This window comes from Suncus etruscus, chromosome 8 (assembly GCF_024139225.1).
Source record: "Suncus etruscus isolate mSunEtr1 chromosome 8, mSunEtr1.pri.cur, whole genome shotgun sequence".
NCBI classification, from domain to species: domain Eukaryota; kingdom Metazoa; phylum Chordata; class Mammalia; order Eulipotyphla; family Soricidae; genus Suncus; species Suncus etruscus.
This window is the reverse complement of record NC_064855.1, coordinates 33,251,846-33,273,391: the sequence shown is the minus strand read 5'-3', so window position 1 is coordinate 33,273,391 and position 21,546 is coordinate 33,251,846. Positions and strand designations below refer to the sequence as shown.

General features: G+C 47.1%; 2 protein-coding genes across 3 annotated transcripts in view; both read left to right on the top strand.

The window, feature by feature from the left end:
• The window catches only part of RNF130 (ring finger protein 130), a 69,745-nt gene extending 68,932 nt beyond the window's left edge, over positions 1–813 (top strand). For both annotated transcript variants that reach the window (XM_049778259.1, XM_049778261.1), the window contains one exon: positions 646–813. In XM_049778259.1, the coding sequence (XP_049634216.1) occupies positions 646–703 (58 nt within the window). In that variant the 3' untranslated portion in view covers positions 704–813. The remainder of the gene's footprint in view (positions 1–645) is intronic.
• SQSTM1 (sequestosome 1) overlaps positions 1–21,546 on the top strand; it is a 479,040-nt gene that overhangs the window by 139,673 nt on the left and 317,821 nt on the right. The window lies entirely within an intron of this gene.

Here is a 21,546-nt window from a genome sequence, read left to right as displayed (position 1 = left end):
TGCCAGGAACTATTTCTGAGCAGACAGCCAGGAGTGACCCCTGAGCACTGCCAAGTATGGCCCTCCCCCCCCCCCAAAAAAAAAACTAAATGCAGTATCCTTTAGGTGGATGGAAAGGAAAGCTAGGTGATACTTAGGGGGACTATTCCTGGCTCTGTGCTCAGGAGCACTTTCTGGTGGTGTTTAGGGGCTATAACTTGGTCTGCTCAGGAGTGATCCCTGTTGGTCCTCAGGACTATACCTGGGTCTGTGTTCAGGAGAGCCCTCTGGTGGTGCTCAGACACTCTATGTGGGTCTGTGCTCAGGTGCGCCCTCTGGAATTGGTCTGGTGACAGTGCCACAGTTACTGGGAATCTAATCTGCTCATCAGCTAGCCAGGCTATCATCTTAGCTCCTGGATCCCTCTCCCACTCCTACATGGACTATATTTACAAGCATCAGGCAAGCCGTGTGTGTTGGAGTGGACCCTAGAGGCTAATTCCTTTGGGAGCAAATGGATGACATGGATAGGATCCAGTGCATCTGTGACTCATGCTTTCGTGCTGAGTGCAAAGTGGAGGGGCAGGGATGCAATGAGGGTACCTCCACAACCTCTGGGGGCAGGCCTGGTGCCCCTGTAACATTTCTTTCTCATTCCTCTTCCAGGTGGGCATTTCTTTCAACGGAACTCTTTGTCCCCACGGAGCTTGGTGTACGAGAGTGAATTCTCCACCATTGAACCTTCCTTGGACATGTACGATGAGAACAAAACCTGATGTGTGAAGAGGGGGCCATCGGGGGCTCAGCCCCTTTTGTAATTTGATTTACAATCCACCTCTCTTCTTTTGTATTTGCCCATCAACATCCAATTTGGAAGAGCGATGAGGTGCTGTCTGAGTACAAGTTGGGGGCTCAGGGTGAAATTGTGAAGGCCCAATTCCCCTCCACCTCCCAAGATGAGGCTCTGACGACGATGCTGGTGCTCCCAGGTGATATCTACAGCTTCCCCAAAACCCACCCAAAGCTGGTTATGGATGGTGGAAGCCCCAAGCCCAGCTGTCTGCGAGGATGATGAGGGAGAACCCGGCACTTCTTGCCCATCAAGTGTTTGCAAACCTTATTGGAATAGATCACAGGTCCTGTATATGTTGTCCCAGGGGTGTCAGAAGACCTTTTGTGTCCCCCCACTTGTAGTGTGCTAAAATGCCAGCAGGTGTCACTGCTCCCTGAGCTTATGGCCCTGTGCTGTCTGTCACTTCAGGGCTCCTCTCCTGCCCATGCCTTGCTTTTAAGTTCCCAGAGAAAGAGGACCCCCTGATGTCTGTCTCTCCTCTGACATGGGCCGCCCACCGCACCTCTGGTCAGAGGTATAGAGTGTGTTGGATGAATAGGATCCCCCCCCCCATGGGGGATTAGCTGCTTTCCTGCCACCCCAACCTGAACCCCAGCATGAAAGACCCACAAGTGCTTTTGTGACCCACACCCAGACCCATAGACTTACTTGTGCAAGGGGTAGGCATTGAATTGGAGTGCTAACCCAGCTGTCTCTTGGGGTGCTGTGATCTGGGGTGGGAAAAACAACCATTGGAATCAGACCAGAACAATTCTCTGAGCTTTCCTGCAAAGATGGAATCTTACTGTGCAGAGATTCCATATTGACTCCTCTGCACTGGTCCCCCTCCCTTATCCCCATCCCCTTGTTATTCCACTGAGGAAGCATGGAGATTGAGTGATGGGTCTCTCTTGGCAATGGGTGTTAGGGATCTGCGTTTTTTTTCCCAACCCCCTGTGTGTCTTGGATTGACTACAGATTTCCAGCCCAAACCCTGCTCTGTGGAGTTGCACCTTGGCTGTTGCATGCACAGCCGCTGGCTGATCCCAGATTGTGAGTCACACTTAGGTGTGTATGGTCCTGTCCATGTCCAGAGAAAGGCCTTTGGGTCCCCACCCAGCCTCACCCACTGGGTCTTGTAGTCTGGCTAATGGTGGTGGCCCCACCTCCTGCATGGGACCCCACTGACCATGGCCCCACTCGACCTTCCAGACAGACCCTCTCATGGCCCTCCACTCCATCAACACAACAAGTGATCATGACCACATCCCATTTTGATCTCCTTGATCCCATACCCCATCGTTCCTTGCATGGGTTTCACCCCACTCTGCCTCCACCCCATCTCCCCGGCCATATCCCACCCACTCATGTCCATGTCCCCACCTCCATCCTCCTGACCACAGCACCGCCCCACTCAATGACAATGACCCCTCACCCATGGTCCTTAGTGACTCAGGCCCAGCCCCATTCAGTTATCATGACCAGCCCCAGCTCTCTAGTCCCACACCCAGCTATCTAGCCATGACTCCTCCCCATTTCCTGACAAAGCCCCGCCCCTGGCCTTTCTTCCTGGCCAAGGACAAAAACGTTACTGGTGGGCACTGTTCACTCTTGAGCTCTTGCCTTCTCTGCTCCTGTCATACCACGCTGTTGCCCTGGGCAGAACCTCAGAGAAGTAGGTTTGAGCACTGGACCCATATCTGTCTACCCTTGGGGACCATCTTCAAGTGTTCAGAACTTTTTTTTTCAACTTCCTCCAAGGGTTTTAGAGTTGTTCCCCTCTTTTTATAGTCTTTGTACTATAAAATATTTTTGATAACTTTCATGAAAGCTTGGTTCCGAAAGGCAGATTGGAGCTTCTTTTTCCATAGGGAGAGAACGTGATATTACAAAGAGTTTCTTTGGGGGCTCTGCTTGGCAGCAGAGAAAAAGCCCTATTTGCTATCCTTGTCCAGAACCAGAACTTAGACACACACCTTGCACCCCAAATGCCTCCATGTCAGGTATACCCCTTGCCTAACACTCAATAAAGAGGCTTCCTCAAGCCTTTACTTTTAAAATTCCTGACCTCCAAAAACTTCAGCTGCAGAAGGTGCTAAGTCATTGGTTATTTGTTGGCATTTTCAAGTGGAGCCTCCTTTGGGGACAGGAGCCTGTAGGGCGTTTGCCTTGCATGTGGCCAACTCAAATTCGATCCCCAGCATCCCATGTTACCCCATGCACCACCAGGAATGACCCCTCACAGAACAAGTGGAGGCCCCCACCAATGCTCTCCTGAACATCAGGCAAGCCTTGTTCCTTCCAGGTATGCAGGAGAGATAGTGCTTTGTTTGAATGGAAATTGGCCACCTCTGGGAGATGGGAGATCAAGGCCGTGTCCCTGGCTCAGCCTCCAGCTTCTGATTGAGAAGTTGCTTTATGCAGCCCCCAGAGCTCAGCCTTTTGGCAGGCAACTATACCGAGAGGCCTTTGCAAGAAGCAGGGTGGGGCCAGGGTTCCTGAGGCTAAGGGTTGGGGTTCGTCATACCAGCTCAGGTTTGGAGAGCAGAGTAGCCTCGGGAGGGTCACACAGACATGACTGGGGTGAAGCAGTGAGAAAATGTGATATATTGGTGCAATAGTGTCTGAGTATCCAGGTGGTAATCATTTTCTCCAAGGCAATAGTAAATTATTTGAAGACCAGATAGGTCAAGGAGTAAGATGCTCCAAAAGATCTCCCCATTGCAGGAGTCTGGTGTATTGGAGGGGGTTTGGTAGCCTGACTTTGGAAAGGCATGTGCTCAGCTTTTGTTTTTTTTTTTTTTTTTTTTTTTTGGTTTTTTTTTTTGGTTTTTGGGCCACACCCGGTGACGCTCAGGGGTTACTCCTGGCTATGCGCTCAGAAGTCGCTCCTGGCTTGGGGGACCATATGGGACGCCGGGGGATCGAACCGCGGTCCGTCCTAGGCTAGCGCAGGTAAGGCAGGCACCTTACCTTTAGCGCCACCGCCCGGCCCGCAGCTTTTGTTTTTATTTTTGAGCTTTGCTCTTAAAGGCAAAATCTTAACAAAATTATATGTGGGGCTGGAGCAATAGCACAGTAGGTAGGGTGTTTGACTTGTACGCAGCTGACTTGGGATGGATATAAGTTCAGTTCCTGGCATCCAGTATGGTCCCCTGCACCTGCCAGGAGCAATTTCTGAGTGCAGAGCCAGAAGTAACCCCTGAGTGCCGCCGGGTGTGGCTCAAAAACCAGAACAAACCAATCAAACAAAATCATATGCTAGAGTTATTTAGTACTTCTTTCTCCAAACCTTTAAGTTGATCGGAAAAGGTTTTGAAGAAAAAGTAATTTTTGTTGTTGTTTAAATGCTCAGTTCCTTGAGAGAAGGATTGCCTGTACACCCTTCACTGATACCTAGTTCTGGGCTAGGAGAGGGGAGGAAGGTAGCTGGAAACCATCTTGCCTCTGCAAGGGCTAGATTTGGGGTCATGAGTGGAGGCTGCCTGCCTCTGCCCCCTCCCCGAGAAAGACAAACTGTGCCACAAGGGGCTGACAACCAGCCCTCCCCAGGCCTGGCTCAGAGAAGCATATCAAGATACTTCCCCAAACACCAGTATACCACCCCACACAAGCTAGTGACCCTGATATACACAACAACCCAGCTTTCAGAAGACTGTCCTTTGGGATCAGAGAGATAATAAAACAATAGGAAAGGTACCTGCCTTGCATTCAGGACTCACAGGAGCCCCTGAGTCCTGTCAAGAGTGTCAACCTGAGGATAGAGCCAGGAGTTATGCCTGAGCAGAGCAAGGTATGGCCCCAAAATGAAAAATAAACAAAAATTGGACTGGGGCCCAAGTGGTGGCACAGCGGTAGGGCATTTGCCTTGTACACAGCTAAACTAGGATGGACAGCAGTTTGATCCCCCAGCATCCCATATGGTCCCCAAATGAGGAGTGATTTCTGAGCACAGAACCAGGAGTAACCCCTGAGCATCAGCAGGTGTGGCCCAAAAAACAAAAAAACAAAAAAAAAAAAAAAAGATTTGGCTAGAGTGATAGAACTGTGGGTAGGGCATTTATTTGCCTTGTACACTGCCAGCCCAAGTTCAACCCCAGCATCCTATATGGTTCCCTGAGCCTTGCAGGGAGTAACCCTTGAGCACTACCAGATGTGGTAAAAAAAAAAGTTGTCTACCATTTTTCTTTTATAGTTGAGACAGAGTTTATGCCCCCCTTTTTTATTTCCAGAAAGTGGGTATGACCCTCAAGGAAAGTGTTTATGCCCCCCCCCCATTAACCATGATAGTATTGCTTTAAAACTAGGGTGAGATAATTATGCGGTGGCCTGTTTGGGAATTAGCATACTTAATTTCATCTACATATTACTTCCTCCCACCCCCATGTTTCATCAGTTCTTGACTTGACCCCCCCTTTTTTTTTTAAGTATATTTTTTATTTAAACACCTTGGTTGACCCCCTTCTTATAGACAACACTTTTGCTGGAGAAAACAAGACAGGGAGGGGTGTTATTCTAAAGGGTCACTGGGTCACTAGCATCAAAATCAGGAGTGATTTTCATCCTGACCTTATCCCTGGATGCCATGCATGAAGCTGGCACATAGTATCCCTAAATCCCCAGAGATGGAAATACTGGGGAAATACTGGTTTTTGTCATGGGTGTTGGTGGGACCGAGGGGAGTCCTAGTAGGAACCCAGTAGGTGTGAAGTTGAATAGATCTGAGGTTCAGAGCCAGGAAAGAGACCTAGATGGTTGTGTGCATGTGATGCACTCAAGAAACCCTGGGTTTGAATCCCCCATTCCTTGAGGTTCCTAGGCCTCCGAGAGTGTGGCCCTAAAATCTAAATAAATAAAAATCGAATCCCAAGGGCAAGAGAAATAGTGCAGAAGGTCAAACGCCTGCCTGGCATGCAGCTACCCAGCACTGCTGAGGATCCTCATAGCAGCTCCAGGGGTGTTTCTGAGAAAACAGCCACCAGTCGCTCCCAAGTATCAGCGGGGGTGCAGAGCTCCTGAGCACAGCTGGGAATAGCCCCTGACACCAGGCAGAGCTCCTTGAATGCAAAGCTGGGAGTAGACCCTGAGCACCACTATGGGGGAAGCTCCTGAACACAGAAAAGGAATTACTCCTGAGCATCTCCAGGGGGCTTGCTTGACTAGGTAGTCAGGAATAGCCCTGAGCACCACAAGGGGGTGCAGAGCTGAAAATCACTCCCAAGCACCAGGGGCTATTTCAGAATGATAAATGGAAATCTCAGGTTGATATTTAATGAGGTGAGGGACTGAGAAGGTGGGTGCTGGGCCCTTGTACCTCATGAATCCTGGAAGCTGTGATTGCATCCCTTCTTCTCCTGTGTTCCACCCAACACTGCTGAGGGCAGACTCATTTCAGCAGACTGACTTGGCACAGAGTCCCCTGGACTTCAATGCCCCAAGAATGAACCCCAGGATCTCTGAAAGCATCTGAGGCAGAAGCCATCCTGTCCTTTCTGCCATGCTAGAGCCAACTCCACTCCTCAAACCAGTACAGAGGGGTTTAGATCCTGAGGAATCTATATCAAGGGGTATCTGTAGCTTAAAACAGGGGTGTCCCAAGCGGGAAAGGTAGCGCAGGGCAAAATGCACCGGCCTTACATGCAGCTCAATACAATACCCAACCCTGCATAGGATTCCCCCACACTTCCAGGAGTGATTTCTGAGCACAGTCAGGAGGAAGCCTGGAGTACCCAAAAAATAAAGGTGTTCATTAGTTTGGAGCACATGCTTTTTATGCAGGATCTCTAGGTTCAATTTCTGGCATCCCATGGACTCCTAGCCACCAACCCACCCCCAGATTAAATAAACCAGGGAGAATAGCAGCAGAATCCCCTCCTCCAGGGAGGTCACAGAAGGACAGCCCAATCTGGATTGGTTCTCAGGGTCCCACGTGGCCCAGGGCCATCCATGATCGTACTCAAATTCTACCATGTCACAGTGGTCGGCAACCTTTTTTTTTTTCAACTGAGCCAAATCTCGCAAAACCACGATTGAAATTTATTTTGAGAGCCACACAGGGCGCGCACTGACACAGGCTAGGAGCAGAGTTCTGACTCCTGAAGCGGCCACCCGGCACACAGAAGAGCCAAATTAAAAGTGTAAAGAGCCACACGTGGCCCGAAAGCCGTAGGTTGCCGACCACTGTACCACGAATTTTGTTTCTCCACTTGGGGAACAAGTAAAGTCCTGGATGCCTAAATACGACTCATAATAGCCTTGAACTGGGCAGCCAGGGAGTTGGACCTGCCAAAGGATCTGGGACTGCCCAGAACTTTGGCTCTCCATCCTGGGCCGTGAAAAGCTTCCTTTAACTGGCCCAAACTGTGGGACGTCTAGGCCATGCCCACCAACTCCTGACTGCCCTCTCTGCAGAGACTGGTACTAATCCAAGCTATAAGTGATTTGTAGCGAGCTATTTCTTATCCAGCCAACAAACATAAAGTGAATTCTGTGGCTGGAGAGATTGGAAAGCAAGCAGAGTGCTTCCTTGCATCCCTCCAACTCAGATTCAAACTACTCTGGCACCATGTACGGCCTCCAAAGCACCACCAGGAAGCAGTCCTGAGCACAGAGGCAGGAGTACTCCTGAATATCACAATACCCCTTCCCCACAAGGGAATTCTCTTTCAGGATTATCCTTCATCTTTCCCTTCCCCAAGTCCAAGCATATTCATTCCCTCTATGATCTTTTTTAAAGGGCTTTTTACTAGTGACAAGGTGGCACTCAGCTGAGAAGTTTGTGAAAAACCAAAGTTTGGTGCAAGGAGGGAGTCTGGCCATGTGGGAGGCCATATGGGTTACTCCACCCAGTGAATGACGAGACTTCCTCAGCAGCAAGCTGGCTACCTCCTGCATGGACCCAGTATGCCTCATAACCTTGGGACCCTCACTCAAGAAGAGAGTGGGGCACCGTTGGCAAGTCCTGGGAATCAGAAACAAGCTTAAGAAATGAGTGGGGAAGCAGGAGCTTCTCTGCATAGCAGGGACACTGACACGGGGGTGCATTGGGAAAGCCCAGGGCAAGGCTTTTGGGGGGTCTCTGGTCACCTGTTGGTTTCAACTCCCAGTGACTTTTCTCTGCTCAGCCCGTGAAAGGAACCTTTTGTCATGGGGCTCTGCCAGCCCCTTTCTGGGTTTCTGCTAACTATGCACCGCTTCTCTGAGGACAACTAGGAAACTTAATTTTCTTACCATAGGCCTGTTAGGAGGTGGGTATGGGTGGGTTGGGGTACCCAGAGGTGGGCCCGAGGACTGGCTTTCTCCCTGACAGTGAAAGGGAAACTATGCATTCAAATCTGGACTCACCATTGGCCTGCTGTGAGGTCTGGGGGCTGCTGGAACACTTGGGGGAGAAGGAGACAGTGCAGCAAGAAGAGAAGAAACAGGCAGACTCACTGCAGGGGCGGTTCCCTGCTTGCCTGCTTGACACGGCCACGCCCTCAGCCCATCCAATGGAAACTGATTTTCTTGTCAAACCCATCTCAGGCCTCTGAAATGTTCTGGACGCTGCAGAACATCTTGGGTCTGAATGGTCGATGTAAGTAGCGAAATTGTCCGGCATATATATCCATATGCCGATAGTATCTACTTGTACGTGCGCGGTTTGCTAATATAACCATTTCAATAAAAACCCATGGAAAAAAACTACCCCACCCCGTGGATGCCTGTTGATCTTTTTGTGAGGACTCTTAGGGCATCGAGTCCTCATCAGGGACCAGGGAGAAAGTGCCGAGTTGCTAGGCCTTTTAGCCTGGCCTGTGGCTGACCCCACTGTGATTCTCGATGCTGTATGGTCCTTTGAGCTCACTGGAAAGGAGTTCTTGAGCACAAGTGTGGTTCCAAAGCGAAGCAAACATAGGAAGGTGGGCCGAGCACATTCAGTTCAGTAATGTTCAGTAAATGTTCTCTTGAGAGCTGGGGAGATAGCCCAGTGGGTAGGGGATTTGCCTTGCACCAATCTAGGTTTGATCCCCAGCATCCCATATGGTCCCCCAAGCACCACCAGGAATGATCCCGGAGTGCAAAACCAGGAGTAACCCCCTAACTATTGCCGGGTGTGGCCCCCCCCAAAAGATGATTGTTCTCTGGTCAGGGATATAGCTCAAAGGAACAGTACATAATTAAGACCCCGAGTTTCATTATGACAGATTAACCTTGGGCCAATAGTACAGCCAGATGACTGCCTTGCACATAGCCAATCAGGGTTCAATCCCAGGACTGACCAAACCCAATCAGGAGTAAAGTCTGAGCATTGTTGAGTGGGTAAATCCCCAATATCCCTCCCCAAATGGAAGAGTTCTTGGGACCAGAGAGAGACCACAAGAGTTAAAGCACTTGTTTTACATGTAGTCACTTTGGCTGAAATCTGCCCACCCCCAAACCACATGCATATATACATGAAAATGAAAATTAGGGATTGGGGGCCGGAGAGATAGCATTGAGGTAGCGTGTTTGCCTTGCATGCAGAAGGACGGTGATTCGAATCCAGGCATCCCATATGGTCCCCCAAGCCTGCCAGGAGCGATTTCTGAGTGTAGAGCTAGGAGTAACCCCTGAGCACTGCCGGGTGTGACCCAAAAAACCAAACCAAACAAACAAGAAAATTGGGAGCCAGGGCTGAACAATAGTACAGCAGCAATAGTACACTTGCCTTACACACAAGACTGGGGTTTGACTCTCAGCACTCCATATGATCCCCTGAACAACAGTAGAAGTTATCTCTGAGCCCAGAGTTCACGGCCCAAAATTCAAGTTTAAAAAAAAATAAAAGAAAAATAGAATCATGGTGAAGCGACATGAGGGCCTGGGCCCAGTCCTCCGCATCTACTTCTACCAAAGTGGTGGGTGCAGATGCTCAGGAACTTTTGCAAAGGCGCTACTGAAAGCACAAGTTAATTTTCCTAAATCTCATCCCAGAGTGACCTGGGTTTAAAGGAAACCTGCGTTTGCACCATTTTTTCCAGCTGTCCACCACTCGAGGCTATCCAACAGAAGTTGCTTCAGAGCTTTGAGTGCCATGGATAGTGCCTAATCCTCTATCAGGCTGCCCACCTGGGCACTCCTGGTGGAAGCTGGACATGCCCGGGATACTCAATTCAAATCTGTCATTCCAGATGATCCCACTTAAAAAAAAATCCCTCTTTCGGGGCTGGAGAGATAGCACAGGGGCGTTTGCCTTGCAAGCAGCCGACCCAGGACCTAAGGTGGTTGATTCGAATCCTGGCGTCCCATATGGTCCCCCGTGCCTGCCAGGGGTTATTTCTGAGCAGATAGCCAGGAGTAACACCCCTGAGCACCGCTGGGTGTGGCCCAAACCACCACCCCCCAAATCCCTCTTTCCAAATGGACCCATTTCACACATTATCAGGGGTCCCCAACTGTATGTTTCTGTCCACATCTTGGAAGAGACCTCCCAGGGCCAACCCTTAAGGAACATGGGGCCACATAACCTCTGTATCCTCACTGTCAGGGTGGGGATACTACATTGAGTTTTGCTTACCCATTTACCTCGGGTTTGGCTTCTTAACACCCTTTCTCAGTGCCCCCCCCCCATCCAGGGTGGGGAGCAGATGTCACAGTCTTAGTCTTTCTGAGAATGAGGGCTGGAGAGATAGCATGGAGGTAGCGCATTTGCCTTGCATGCAGAAGGACAGTGGTTCGAATCCCGGCATCCCATATGGTCCTCTGAGCCTGCCAGGAGTAACCCCTGAGCACTGCTGGGTGTGACCCAAAAACAAACAAACAAAAAATTCTGAGAATGAACACTCAGTCTAACTTTTTTTAGGGGGTGTCAGTAAATTATCAAAACTGGCAATTGGGGCCAGTGAGGTGTCACTAGAGGTAAGGTGTCTGTCTTGCAAGCGCTAGCCAAGGAAGGACCACGGTTCGATCCCCTGGCATCCCATATGGTCTCCCTAGCCAGGGGCAATTTCTGAGCACTTAGCCAGGAGTAATCCCTGAGCATCAAACGGGTGTGCCCCCCCCCCAAAAAAAAACCCCGGGGCAATTTTGTGTCTCTTCATCTCCAAACTTGGGACCATACCTGGTGGTGCTCAGGGATAGGAGCTCTGCGCTCAGAAATCACTCCTGGCAGGCTCGGGAATGCCGGGATTCGAACCACCATCGGTCCTGGATCAGCTGCATGTGAGGCAAATGCCCTACCACTCCAGCCCCTCATTTCAAAACTTTAAATGGACACTCCCAGCATTAAGGAAGTAAAAAGGGGGTATGTGTGGAAGAAGTTTACAGACTGGAGAAGGAGGGAGAAGGAGAAAGAGGAAGCCAGAGAGATAGTATAATGATTAAGGCACTTGCTTTGCTTCCTACCAATCTAGGTTCAGTCCCTAGTACTGCATAAGGTTGCCTAAGTATCACCAGGAGTGATCCCAAATACAGAGCAAGGAGAAAGTCTGGAGTACTTAAGGTGTGCTCCACCACCTATTAAAAAAAAACCAAAAAGGTGAAAGAAAAGGAGGGAAGACAGGAGAAGGAAGGGGAAAGTCCCCACCCCCCATTTTATTTATTTCTTAGTTTTTGGGCCATAGCTGGTTGTGCTCACACCTGGCTCTACACTCAGAAATTACTCTGCCAGGGGCCACAGCTATAGCACAGCAGGTAAGGCCTTTGCCTTGCTCATGGCCAACCTGGTACAAACCCGAGTTCGATCCCATCATCCCATATGGTCCCACACGCCTGCCAGAAGAGATTTCTGAATGAATAGCCAGGAGTAACCTGTGGCCCCATCCCCCCATTCTTCCTGTGCAACTTGATTTTACCTGCAAGACCCCTCCCATTTCTGGGAGGGGTCTTGGGAAGGTTAGATAAGGCCTTTGACAGAAGGGATTAAGGACTTTGCCAGCATGGAGAGGTAACGGGAGGAGACAAGGCTGGAAAAGCTAAGATGCAGGGCAAGCTAAGGATAGCATGCATAAATGATTAAGATTGACCACACATGTGGTGGATAGGGCATGAATAAAGCTGATATTTCCTGAAGCCTGCTTGTGAGTGAGATTTCTACCCGCCGCTTTCCTGGACTCAGATACCCGACAGCTGAAGGGGGTTGCAGAGCCACGTGGCCTGGTATGACAGTGAAAGGCACCTCCATGTGCCTCCATCGCCATCCAAGCCCATCCTAAGGGCTGTAACTCTACAGTAACCCAGAGCACTGCTGGGGGTTTTTGGGTGTGCCCCTCTCCAAAAAAAAAGGAAAAAAGAAATTACCTCTGGCAGGCTCTGGGGACCAGATGGGATGTCCAGGTTCAAACCTCGTATTGACTATAAGTTGACCATGTACAAAGTGAACGACCTACCCTCTGTGCCCAAGACCATTTCTGTTTCTGTGTGTGTGTGTGTGTGTGTGTGTGTGTGTGTGTGTTTCAAGGGGTCGAGGGGAGAGAATGGTAGGGCTCGGGTGCTGAGGGTTGAATCTGGGCCAGAAGTTTTCCTTGTCTTTATATTGCCTGGGGACAGGAGAATGATATGGGTCAAGTGACTTGGGCTGAACCACTCTCAAATGTTCCCAGGGGCATCATCTTCCTTCCTTCCTTCCTTCCTTCCTTCCTTCCTTCCTTCCTTCCTTCCTTCCTTCCTTCCTTCCTTCCTTCCTTCCTTCCTTCCTTCCTTCCTTCCTTCCTTCCTTCCTTTCCATATATATTTATATATAGTTTTTAAGTCACACCAGTAATAATCAGGGGTTACTCCTGCTCAGTGGGCTGGGGGAATTATATAGAATGCCCAGATTCATACCTGGACCCATTGTACTATTTCTGGCCCATAATTACATCACTTTTCTATTTCCCCTTGAACAGGAATGATCAGTTTAGATGTCACACACACACACACACACGCACGCACGCACGCACGCACACACACACGTGTCCTTCTACAATTGGCTTTTCTGTCCATATGATATATGAACTGGATTAAGTAAAATATTTTTGCAAAGAAATCGACAGGGTGTTACTTCTGTCTCTGCACTCAGGAATCACTCCTGGCAGTGCTTGGAGGACCATATGGGATGCTATAGATTGAATCCGGGTAGGATGTATCCAAGGCAAGGCAAGCATCTTACCTGTCGACCTAGCTCTACCAGCCTAGAAATGGATAGTCTTGACATAATTTGTTCCACAAGCACACAATTGCAACACCCAAGAAGGAGCTTTCTAGATTTTCAAGGAGAGAACAGCCACACTTCACTCCTGGGGATAGGGATGAAACACTTTCTTGTACACTTCGGGAGAAAGCAAACCAGAGGCATGCAGTAGCGATAATGTGCCAGAAGAGGGCAGTAGAGGATAGTTAACAAAAAACACCCTCCAGTGACAACCCCGTCCCTACCCCCAAACTCTATGGAAAAATTTAATTTGGGGCCAGGGAGATAGTACAGTGGGTAGAACTCTTGCCTGTGAACGACTGACCTGGGTTTAATCCTTGGCACCACATAGGATCCCCGAGTCTGGCAGGAATGATCCCTTAAGCACAGTGCCAGGAGTAAACTGGGAGCATCTCCAGGTCAATCAGACCTAGGGTGTTTGTTCAACCCACTGTGCTATTGCTCCAGCCCCAATTTTTTGTTGTTCTGTAACCTGAAATGGATACTGAATTTTTTTGTTTTGTTTTATTTTTCGGCCACATCCAGTGACGCTCAGGTGTTATACCTCAGAGTTATGCGCTCAGAAATCTCTCCTGGCTTGGGGACCATATGGGACGCTGGGGATTGAACCTTAGTCCGTCCGAGGCTAGCATGGGAAAGGCAGGTGCCTTACCGCTTACGCCACTGCTCTGGTTCCTGAATACTGAATTTTTATGATTTTCCAAACAATATTAGTTTGTTGTCAGAAATGAATATAGTCATTCCAAAAAGAAAAAACAAACAAAAAAAAAACCCAAGGCAAAATAAGAAAACAAGTAATTGGAGATGAAAAATTTGGTTTAGGGGGCCGGGCGGTGGCGCTAAAGGTAAGGTGCGCTGCCTTGCCTGCGCTAGCCTTGGACGGACCGCGGTTCAATCCCCAGGTGTCCCATATGGTCCCCCAAGCCAGGAGCAACTTCTGAGCGCATAGCCAGGAGTAACTCCTGAGCGTTACTGGGTGTGGCCCAAAAACCAAAAAAAAAAAAAAAAAGAAAAAAGAAAAAAAGAAAAATTTGGTTTAGAGCCTGGAGAGATAGTACAGGAGGTAGGGCTCTGCTTTGCATGTGGCCACCTAGGGTTCTATGTCTCGAACTCCCTCTTTCTAGGATTAAGTCCTGAGCACCACTGCATGTAACTCGAAAAAACAAAAACAAGAAAAGAAACCTTGGTATACTTTTTAGGAAATGTACAGTGATGGTTACTGGGAAAAGCCTTGGTGGTTGCCCAAATGCTGGCATCTATAAGATGGACACCCACCAGCTTGGAATCCCCCTACCCCCTATCATCTGAAGAGAGTTTGCAGAATGTCAAGAAACTATTCTTGGGGACCGGAGAGATAGCACAGCGGTAGGGCGTTTGCCTTGCACACAGACGATTGGTGGTTTGAATCTCGGTCTCCCATATGGTCCCTGGAGCCTGCCAGGAGCGATTTTTGAGCAAAGCCAGGAGCGATTTTTGAGCAAAGCCAGGAGTAAACCCTAACCCCCCCCCCAAAAAAAAAAAAAAAAAACAAAACTATTCTTCTGCCTGAAGCCACAGCAGCCCAGTGCCACACCCTACACCTTCGGATGGAAACAGCCGAGCTCCAAAACTTAACCTTATCAAACTGCCACCAACTTTGGTTCAGATCTCCAGATCCTGGACCACTGGGCCCCTCAGTTCAAAACTTCATAGTAGTTTCAACCCAATGGTATCACTGAAAATCTGGTAGGAAAGTTCCTTTGTAATCTACGCACCTCAGTGAGCTTAAACAAGAACACTTAAGACTCAGCTAGCACCAACCACAGCCTGGTAAATCCTTAGACATTGACTTTAGTAACACCTTGGAGAGGTAGAACAATCACTTCAAATTGACCTGTGTTGATCTAACACACTTGTCTTTGTGTTGTAACAAATATAAAGTAAAGTTGTGCCTGCATGGAGGCAGGAATTGGTGGTTGGTGGGAGATTGGGGGCACTGGTGAAGGGAAAGTCTATAGTGGTGACGTGTGGCCTCCCCTGGCCCTGCAGAGAAACCACAACTGTGGGTTAACTTCTCAGAGGGAGTCTGAGTTTAAAACATACAAAGAACACACACAAAGAAAGTGGGAAAACTAGTGAGAACCAGCTAGCTTCCGTTTATTGTAAAGAGGGCAGATCATTATATATCATTCATAGTGGGGAGGGGGCAAACAAAGAGCAGTAAAAAGAAGTGTAGAGAAAACACTTCGTTTGAGCAACTTCTCAAGGCTTGTGGTTACACAGATAACAGCATAAGTTTTTCCCTAAGATTCCTCAAGTCCTCTAGCTACATAGTTAACAATGATCCCCTAACATAACTCCCCCTAGCACCTGGCTACATAGATAACAAATATTGCTTCTCCCAACCCACGGGATATATCTAGAATATGTTCTGTCTAAAATATGTTTTTCTCCCAAGGTTACTGGGTGGCCAGTGTTCCCTTTGGCTTGTCCCAATGCCTCAAGTAGCCTTTTAGATTGACCTTTGTAAAGGCAGGCTGCATCTTAGTTCAGGCCTCTTGAGAGACTGCTAGAGACTGTTTGCCTTAGGCATCTGCTAGACTTACTAGGCTTCAGCTCCTCACAGTGAGGGGTTGGTGTTCATATATTTTGTTATTCAGATTTCTCAATGGCCATTGGGGATAAATTTTCCCTGAAGAATTTCTGGACTTTGCAATCACCCAGCTTTCCTGCCATGTGTTAGTTGAGGCCAGAAAAAAAAATGAACATGTGACTAGAGAAAGAAGCAAGGCTAACTGGCCGCTTTTTGGCTGGAAGAAAAAAAAAGTATTTTTAACTCCCCAGCCTGAAGTTTATCTGAAAAAAGGAATTCACCCAGCCCCCAGGGCAACCGCTATTGTCCTCCCAGACTCACCTGGCTGGGGGTGTGTGGGTGTAGATAAAGTAATTCCAGTGGATCCTTTACATATCAAAGAAGAATTTAGTTAATGGTTTGGAAGTCAGAAAAAAAAGAAAAAAAATTTTGAGCGTTTAAATTTCTGACTTAGAAGTTTCTTAAAATAAACAATTGGGTGGAAAATGTTGCAAATTATTGTGGTTGGCCTTTTTAAACAATATTGTTAATTTTGTGAATGCATGTTATCGTTACAGTATCTCAATTCCATGTCGAATTTATCTCATCAAACTTAATGGTGGGTTTTAAGGTAGCTTTAATGTGAAAATCTTGATGGTATTAGGTTGTGAATATTTAAAGAAAAAGGAATCAATAAAATCTGGTCCCACTAGGTGCAAAAATATTCAGCAAAGTAATTCCAAATTGGCAGCAGACAATTTAAAGCTGGGTTCCTAGGGCCCTAATGCTGAGTTCTAGGCTGTAAATTTGAAAAGCTGGTCCTTAAGGAAAGGCTGGCTCTAAGTTGGGTGTACATGGCGGTTTTTAACAGAAAAACCACTCCCAAAGGATGAGTGGAGAAGAAGTTAAAAAAAGAAGAGAAGGAGCTGGAAAAATAGCATAAAAGTAGGGCATTTACCTTGCATGCAGAAAGGAAAGTGGCTGAATGCAGAAAGTTTAAGGATGTGCAAAAGGAATTAAAAATGTGTACTAGGGCCCTGAGAGATAGCACAGTGGCGTTTGCCTTGCAAGCAGCCGATCCAGGACCAAAGGTGGTTGGTTCGAATCCTGGTGTCCCATATGGTCCCCGGTGCCTGCCAGGAACTATTTCTGAGCAGACAGCCAGGAGTAACCCCTGAGCACTGCCGGGTGTGGCCCAAAAACCAAAAAAAAAAAAAAAAAAAAAAAAAAAGTGTACAAGAGGCTTTTGGGGGGGGTTTGCAAAAATGTGTACTAGAAAAAAATCTGTATGATCAAACTAAATGATTATTATTAATATGCCTTTAGGTTAACATAAAAGAAGTGTAAATGTTTTTTTTTTTTTTTTTTTTTTTTTTTCAGTTTTTGGGCCACACTTGGCATTGCTCAGGGGTCACTCCTGGCTGTCTGCTCAGAAATAGCTCCTGGCAGGCACGGGGGACCATATGGGACACCAGGATTTGAACCAACCACCTTTGGTCCTGGATCAGCTGCTTGCAAGGCAAACGCCGCTGTGCTATCTCTCTGGGCCCAGAAGTGTAAATGTTTTTAAGCATGTTATAGTGTTTTCATGCTATTGAGTGAAGAATGGGGTAATAAAGCTTATGAACATCTAAAAAAAAAAAAGCTATTTTTAAGAAAAATAGTCAAGAATTTAAAAGAATCATTAAGGTTCAGTTTAAAAGTTTTTAAAAATTGGTGATTGTTTATTATAAATTCTTTAAAAGTCTAAATCTGCCAGAAGTAGTAAGCATTCTTTCTGGTATTCAAAATTAATTTGTGTAACGTAAATGGCTGGTGCCTTCTGCCTATAAACTGAGGCCAGAAGACAGAGTAAACTTCTATTTTCTATATGGTTAAGTAATATTTGCCCTTTCTCTTTTCCTAGAACCTTTCACTACCATTTTATGCCATGGCATCATGTTGCTTTGCACAAGATACAAGCAGATGGCTTTCCTCTCTGCATGAGAAGTGATCCCCATGAAGACAGGAAATCTTAAAATTAGTGAGGGGACCCCAAAGCCCTCTTTCAGAGGGCTAATTGGAGTTGAGGTGGTGTGACAAGCAGGCACCCTTAAGCATTTGGCTGTGAAGACTGGGAAGACACCAAGATGAATGGGCTGAGTAAGAAAATTGAAGATTTCTCTAGAAGTTTCTGAATCTGCACTAACTGTCCACAGCCTGTGGGCCCTGCTCTCATCTTCAACCCTCAGTCTCAAGAAAAGAAAAAAGAGGATTTAAGGTCAGTTTCTTCCAAACCTGAAGAGGAGTGGAACAAACAGGCCACCTCTGGAAATTCCTACAGAGAATGAGATGCCCATGGCCATCTACAAAATAATCATGCTAAACTGACCAACTCATCAGCCAACATGATAAATCTGCTGTGTCTACAACCTATCCTCAGAAAAGCTCTGTAAGTAGTGGGGGTGCCCCAGATGGAGATTTCTCCAACAGTATATTGTGCAAAGGAAGAGCCAAAAGTTATTCAAATATCTGGCAAGGTGCAAGGTAAAGGTAAAGAGAAAAAACTATTTTTGTAGCTAATTAAAATTCTAGTGGACCTAACTTAAAACCCACTTCCTTGAAGTAACTTACGTGAAAATGTTCTTACTAGTTGTACTAGACCAGATCATAAATTGCAAATGCAAGCATTAGTCTGACTAAAGTAACTCAAAGCTGTGTTTATTAATAATACTATAATGCTTTAATTACTGGTGTTTAATTTGTGCTTTCATTACAGACAATAAGGACAGCTGTGCCATTCAAGTTGTTCCATTTACTGCTCCAGGGCCTGATTGGGTTAAGTAATATTCCCCTATCTAATTAATCTAATCCTTTTCAGGTGTTAAGACGGCAGAAGTAAACCAGTTAACTGCTCATTTAGGGAAATATGAGATTTCACCCTATCTAGAAATTGAAACTACAGTCCCTTGCCAGCCTGATGTAGCTACAGAAAATTGATCTTCGACCACGTTCCCTTTAAAGACTTCTAGGGTGATGAAATCTCTAGGGCAGTGGTCCTCAAACTATGGCCCGTGGGCCACATATTGTATTTGTATGTTTTGTTTCTTCATTGCAAAATATGATATATGCAGTGTGCATAAGAATTCGTTCATAAGTTTTGTTTTTACTATAGTCAGACCCTCCAATGGTCTGAGGGACAGTGAACTGGCCCCCTGTTTAAAAAGTTTGAGGACCCCTGCTCTAGGGAAAATATGAAGCAGAATGGTCATCAGAAACAGCTACCAGGGAAATAAGGGGAAAAGAAAGGCCACAGAAATTAATAAGCCAAGTTAACAATTAAAAATAACATTATGCCTATCTATCCCAGAGGTTGGAGCAGGTAGCAAAAATAAACCAACCCTAACATTTAACAAAGATGGGTAGTATAAGAAAAGGAGCAAAAATTATGCTTCCCTTGGTAATGCTAAAAGTAAAAAAATTGGGGCCGGAGAGATAGCATGGAGGTAAGGCATTTGTCTTTCATTCAGAAGGTCATCGGTTCAAATCCCAGCATCCCATATGGTCCCCCATGCCTGCCAGGAGCGATTTCTGAGCATGGAGCCAGGAGTAACTCCTGAGCACTGCCGGGTGTGACCCAAAAACCACACACAAGAAAAGTAAAAAATTATTACTAGATATGAAATTTCTTCATCTCTGTCTGACCCAGCGCAGGGAAGGCAACTGAAATTTAGGGCTCTATTGTTCTCTCTACCCCAACAGCCCTTTAAGTTGAAGAATTGAAAAAAAGAAAGCAGAAACCTCCTTATCTTCATGGTGAAATTCACAGCCTGAATAAGAAGAAAGCCCTGAAGATCCAGCTAAGTCAGCTCGTATGACCAGAACAGAAGGCAGACAGTCCTGGTGTTCCTACAGCAACTAGCAAGAATGACACCCTCTTACCCAGACTATGGATAAGGGGGGTTGTGGGCCTAGCCACTGGGGGAGCAGGGCTAGCAATATCAATAGACAGGTATAACAGGCTCTTGCAACAGTTAATTTCAGATGTAAAGATGGCATATAAATCTATTAGTGATCTGCAGGACCAGCTCGACTCCTTGGCTGAAGTGGTATTACAAAACAGGCGAGGGTTAGATTTAATCTTGGCAAAGAAAGGAGGGCTTTGCGTGGCCTTACAAAAAGAATGTTGTTTCTATACTAACAAATCGGGAGTAGTGCAAGACAGAATTAGACACCATCAAGAGGAGCTGGCCAAAAGAAAAAAAGGAGCTATTAGACGGTCCCTATGGTCTTTATGGGGTGGGATTCGCCCCTATCTGATACTCCTTCTGGAGCCCCTTATGGGCCTCCTACTCCTGGTAGCCATCGGGCCATGCATAATTAATCGCCTCACTACATTCATTCAGGCTCAGGTTGGGGAAGTCAAGCTCATGGTATTACGCCAACAGTACCAAGAATTAGCTCACGCAGGCAATTCTGACCAGGAATATGAGGAGATGGAGGCCCCCTATCACAATGGCTTCTAGGATTAGAAGCCTTACTACAAGAAGTGGGGATTGAAAAGGGAAGGCAACAACTAGTTACACCAGCCCCCACTGCTGTAGCTCATGGAACTTAAAGGTCAGGTTTTGTAACCAGAATTCTGTAATTTTCTATGCTTATACCTGCTTTTTGTATCTAACCCTTTTTGTCCTAAAAAGGAAGCTTAAACCAACCCTATGCTCATGTGATAACTTTTACTACCTCATACTTGTACTATACCCTTATAAGAAACTTGTACTACCTTAGAATGTCTCAGCGGATGATTTCCCTTATAAGGAAATCATCCCTACCCCCTCTCCCCTTCTTATGGTATATAAGGACGAACAAAGAAAGCCATGTGGTCCTTTGCCTCTGTTCGGTTCTGGACAGGCACTGGACTCTGGCTGGCCAGAATAAAGAACCCACTTGAGCTTTTGCCTGAGTGACTGTCTCTTCATTTCTCTGCATTGAAGCAGCTTCTGGACTACCGAGCCTTTTCAGCACAATAGCAAACAGTCCATCCTTCCTCCTTCTCTCCTCCATCCTTCTTCCTTTCACCCTTCCCTCCCTCTTTTTTGTAATCTACCTTCCCTCCCCCTTTTTCCCTCCTTCCCCTTCCTTCTTCACTCTTAGGCTCAGATGCAGTAAGTCCCCCTCACTCCTTTCTCAATTCCTGCCAGAAAGAAGAGATCAGCCTTTCCTTACATAAATCCCCTTTCCCCAATCTCTTTTTCTAGACAAATTCTTCCATGTTCACATCCCCTCTATCTCTCTGGTTCCATACTCAATTTTATTCATTTTTGGTTTTGGCCCACACCCCATGGTGCTTAGGGTCACTGCTGGTTTATTGGGGGACCATATGGGATGAGGGGGACTTACCTGGGTCAGCCACGTGGAAACACCCTCCCCACTCCAGCCCTAAAATGCTGCATGCAAGGTAAATGACCTACCTTCTGTACTATTGCTCTGCAATAGTTTTACATTTTTACAGTTTGGGGGTCACACAAGACTGTGCTCAGGGCTTACTCTTGGCTCTGAGTTCAGGTATCACTTTTTTTGTTTTGTTTTTGGGTCACACCCGGCAGTGTTCAGGGGTTACTCCTGGCTGTCTGCTCAGAAATAGCTCCTGGCAGGCACGGGGGACCATATGGGACACCGGGATTCGAACCAACCACCTTTGGTCCTGGATCGGCTGCTTGCAAGGCAAACGCCGCTGTGCTATCTCTCCGGGCCCGTTCAGGGATCACTTAAGGTGGAGCTCAGTGGACTGTATGGGATGCTGGAGATCAAACCCAGGTCAGGCATGTGCAAGGCAAGTGCCACACACACTATTGTGTGTACTATTGCTCCGGCCTGATCTGCATTTTGAAGTGATGGTGGAGGGGCTTCTAAGCCATTCTTGGGGTCTTTCCTGGCTATTCTCAAGTAAGCTGGTGATGCAACACAGGGGTCCAAGAATGATGTGCTTCTCAGGCCCTTGGATGAGTTGCACCTCTGGGAAAAGGACCCTGCAATGTCCCAGGACTATGTCAC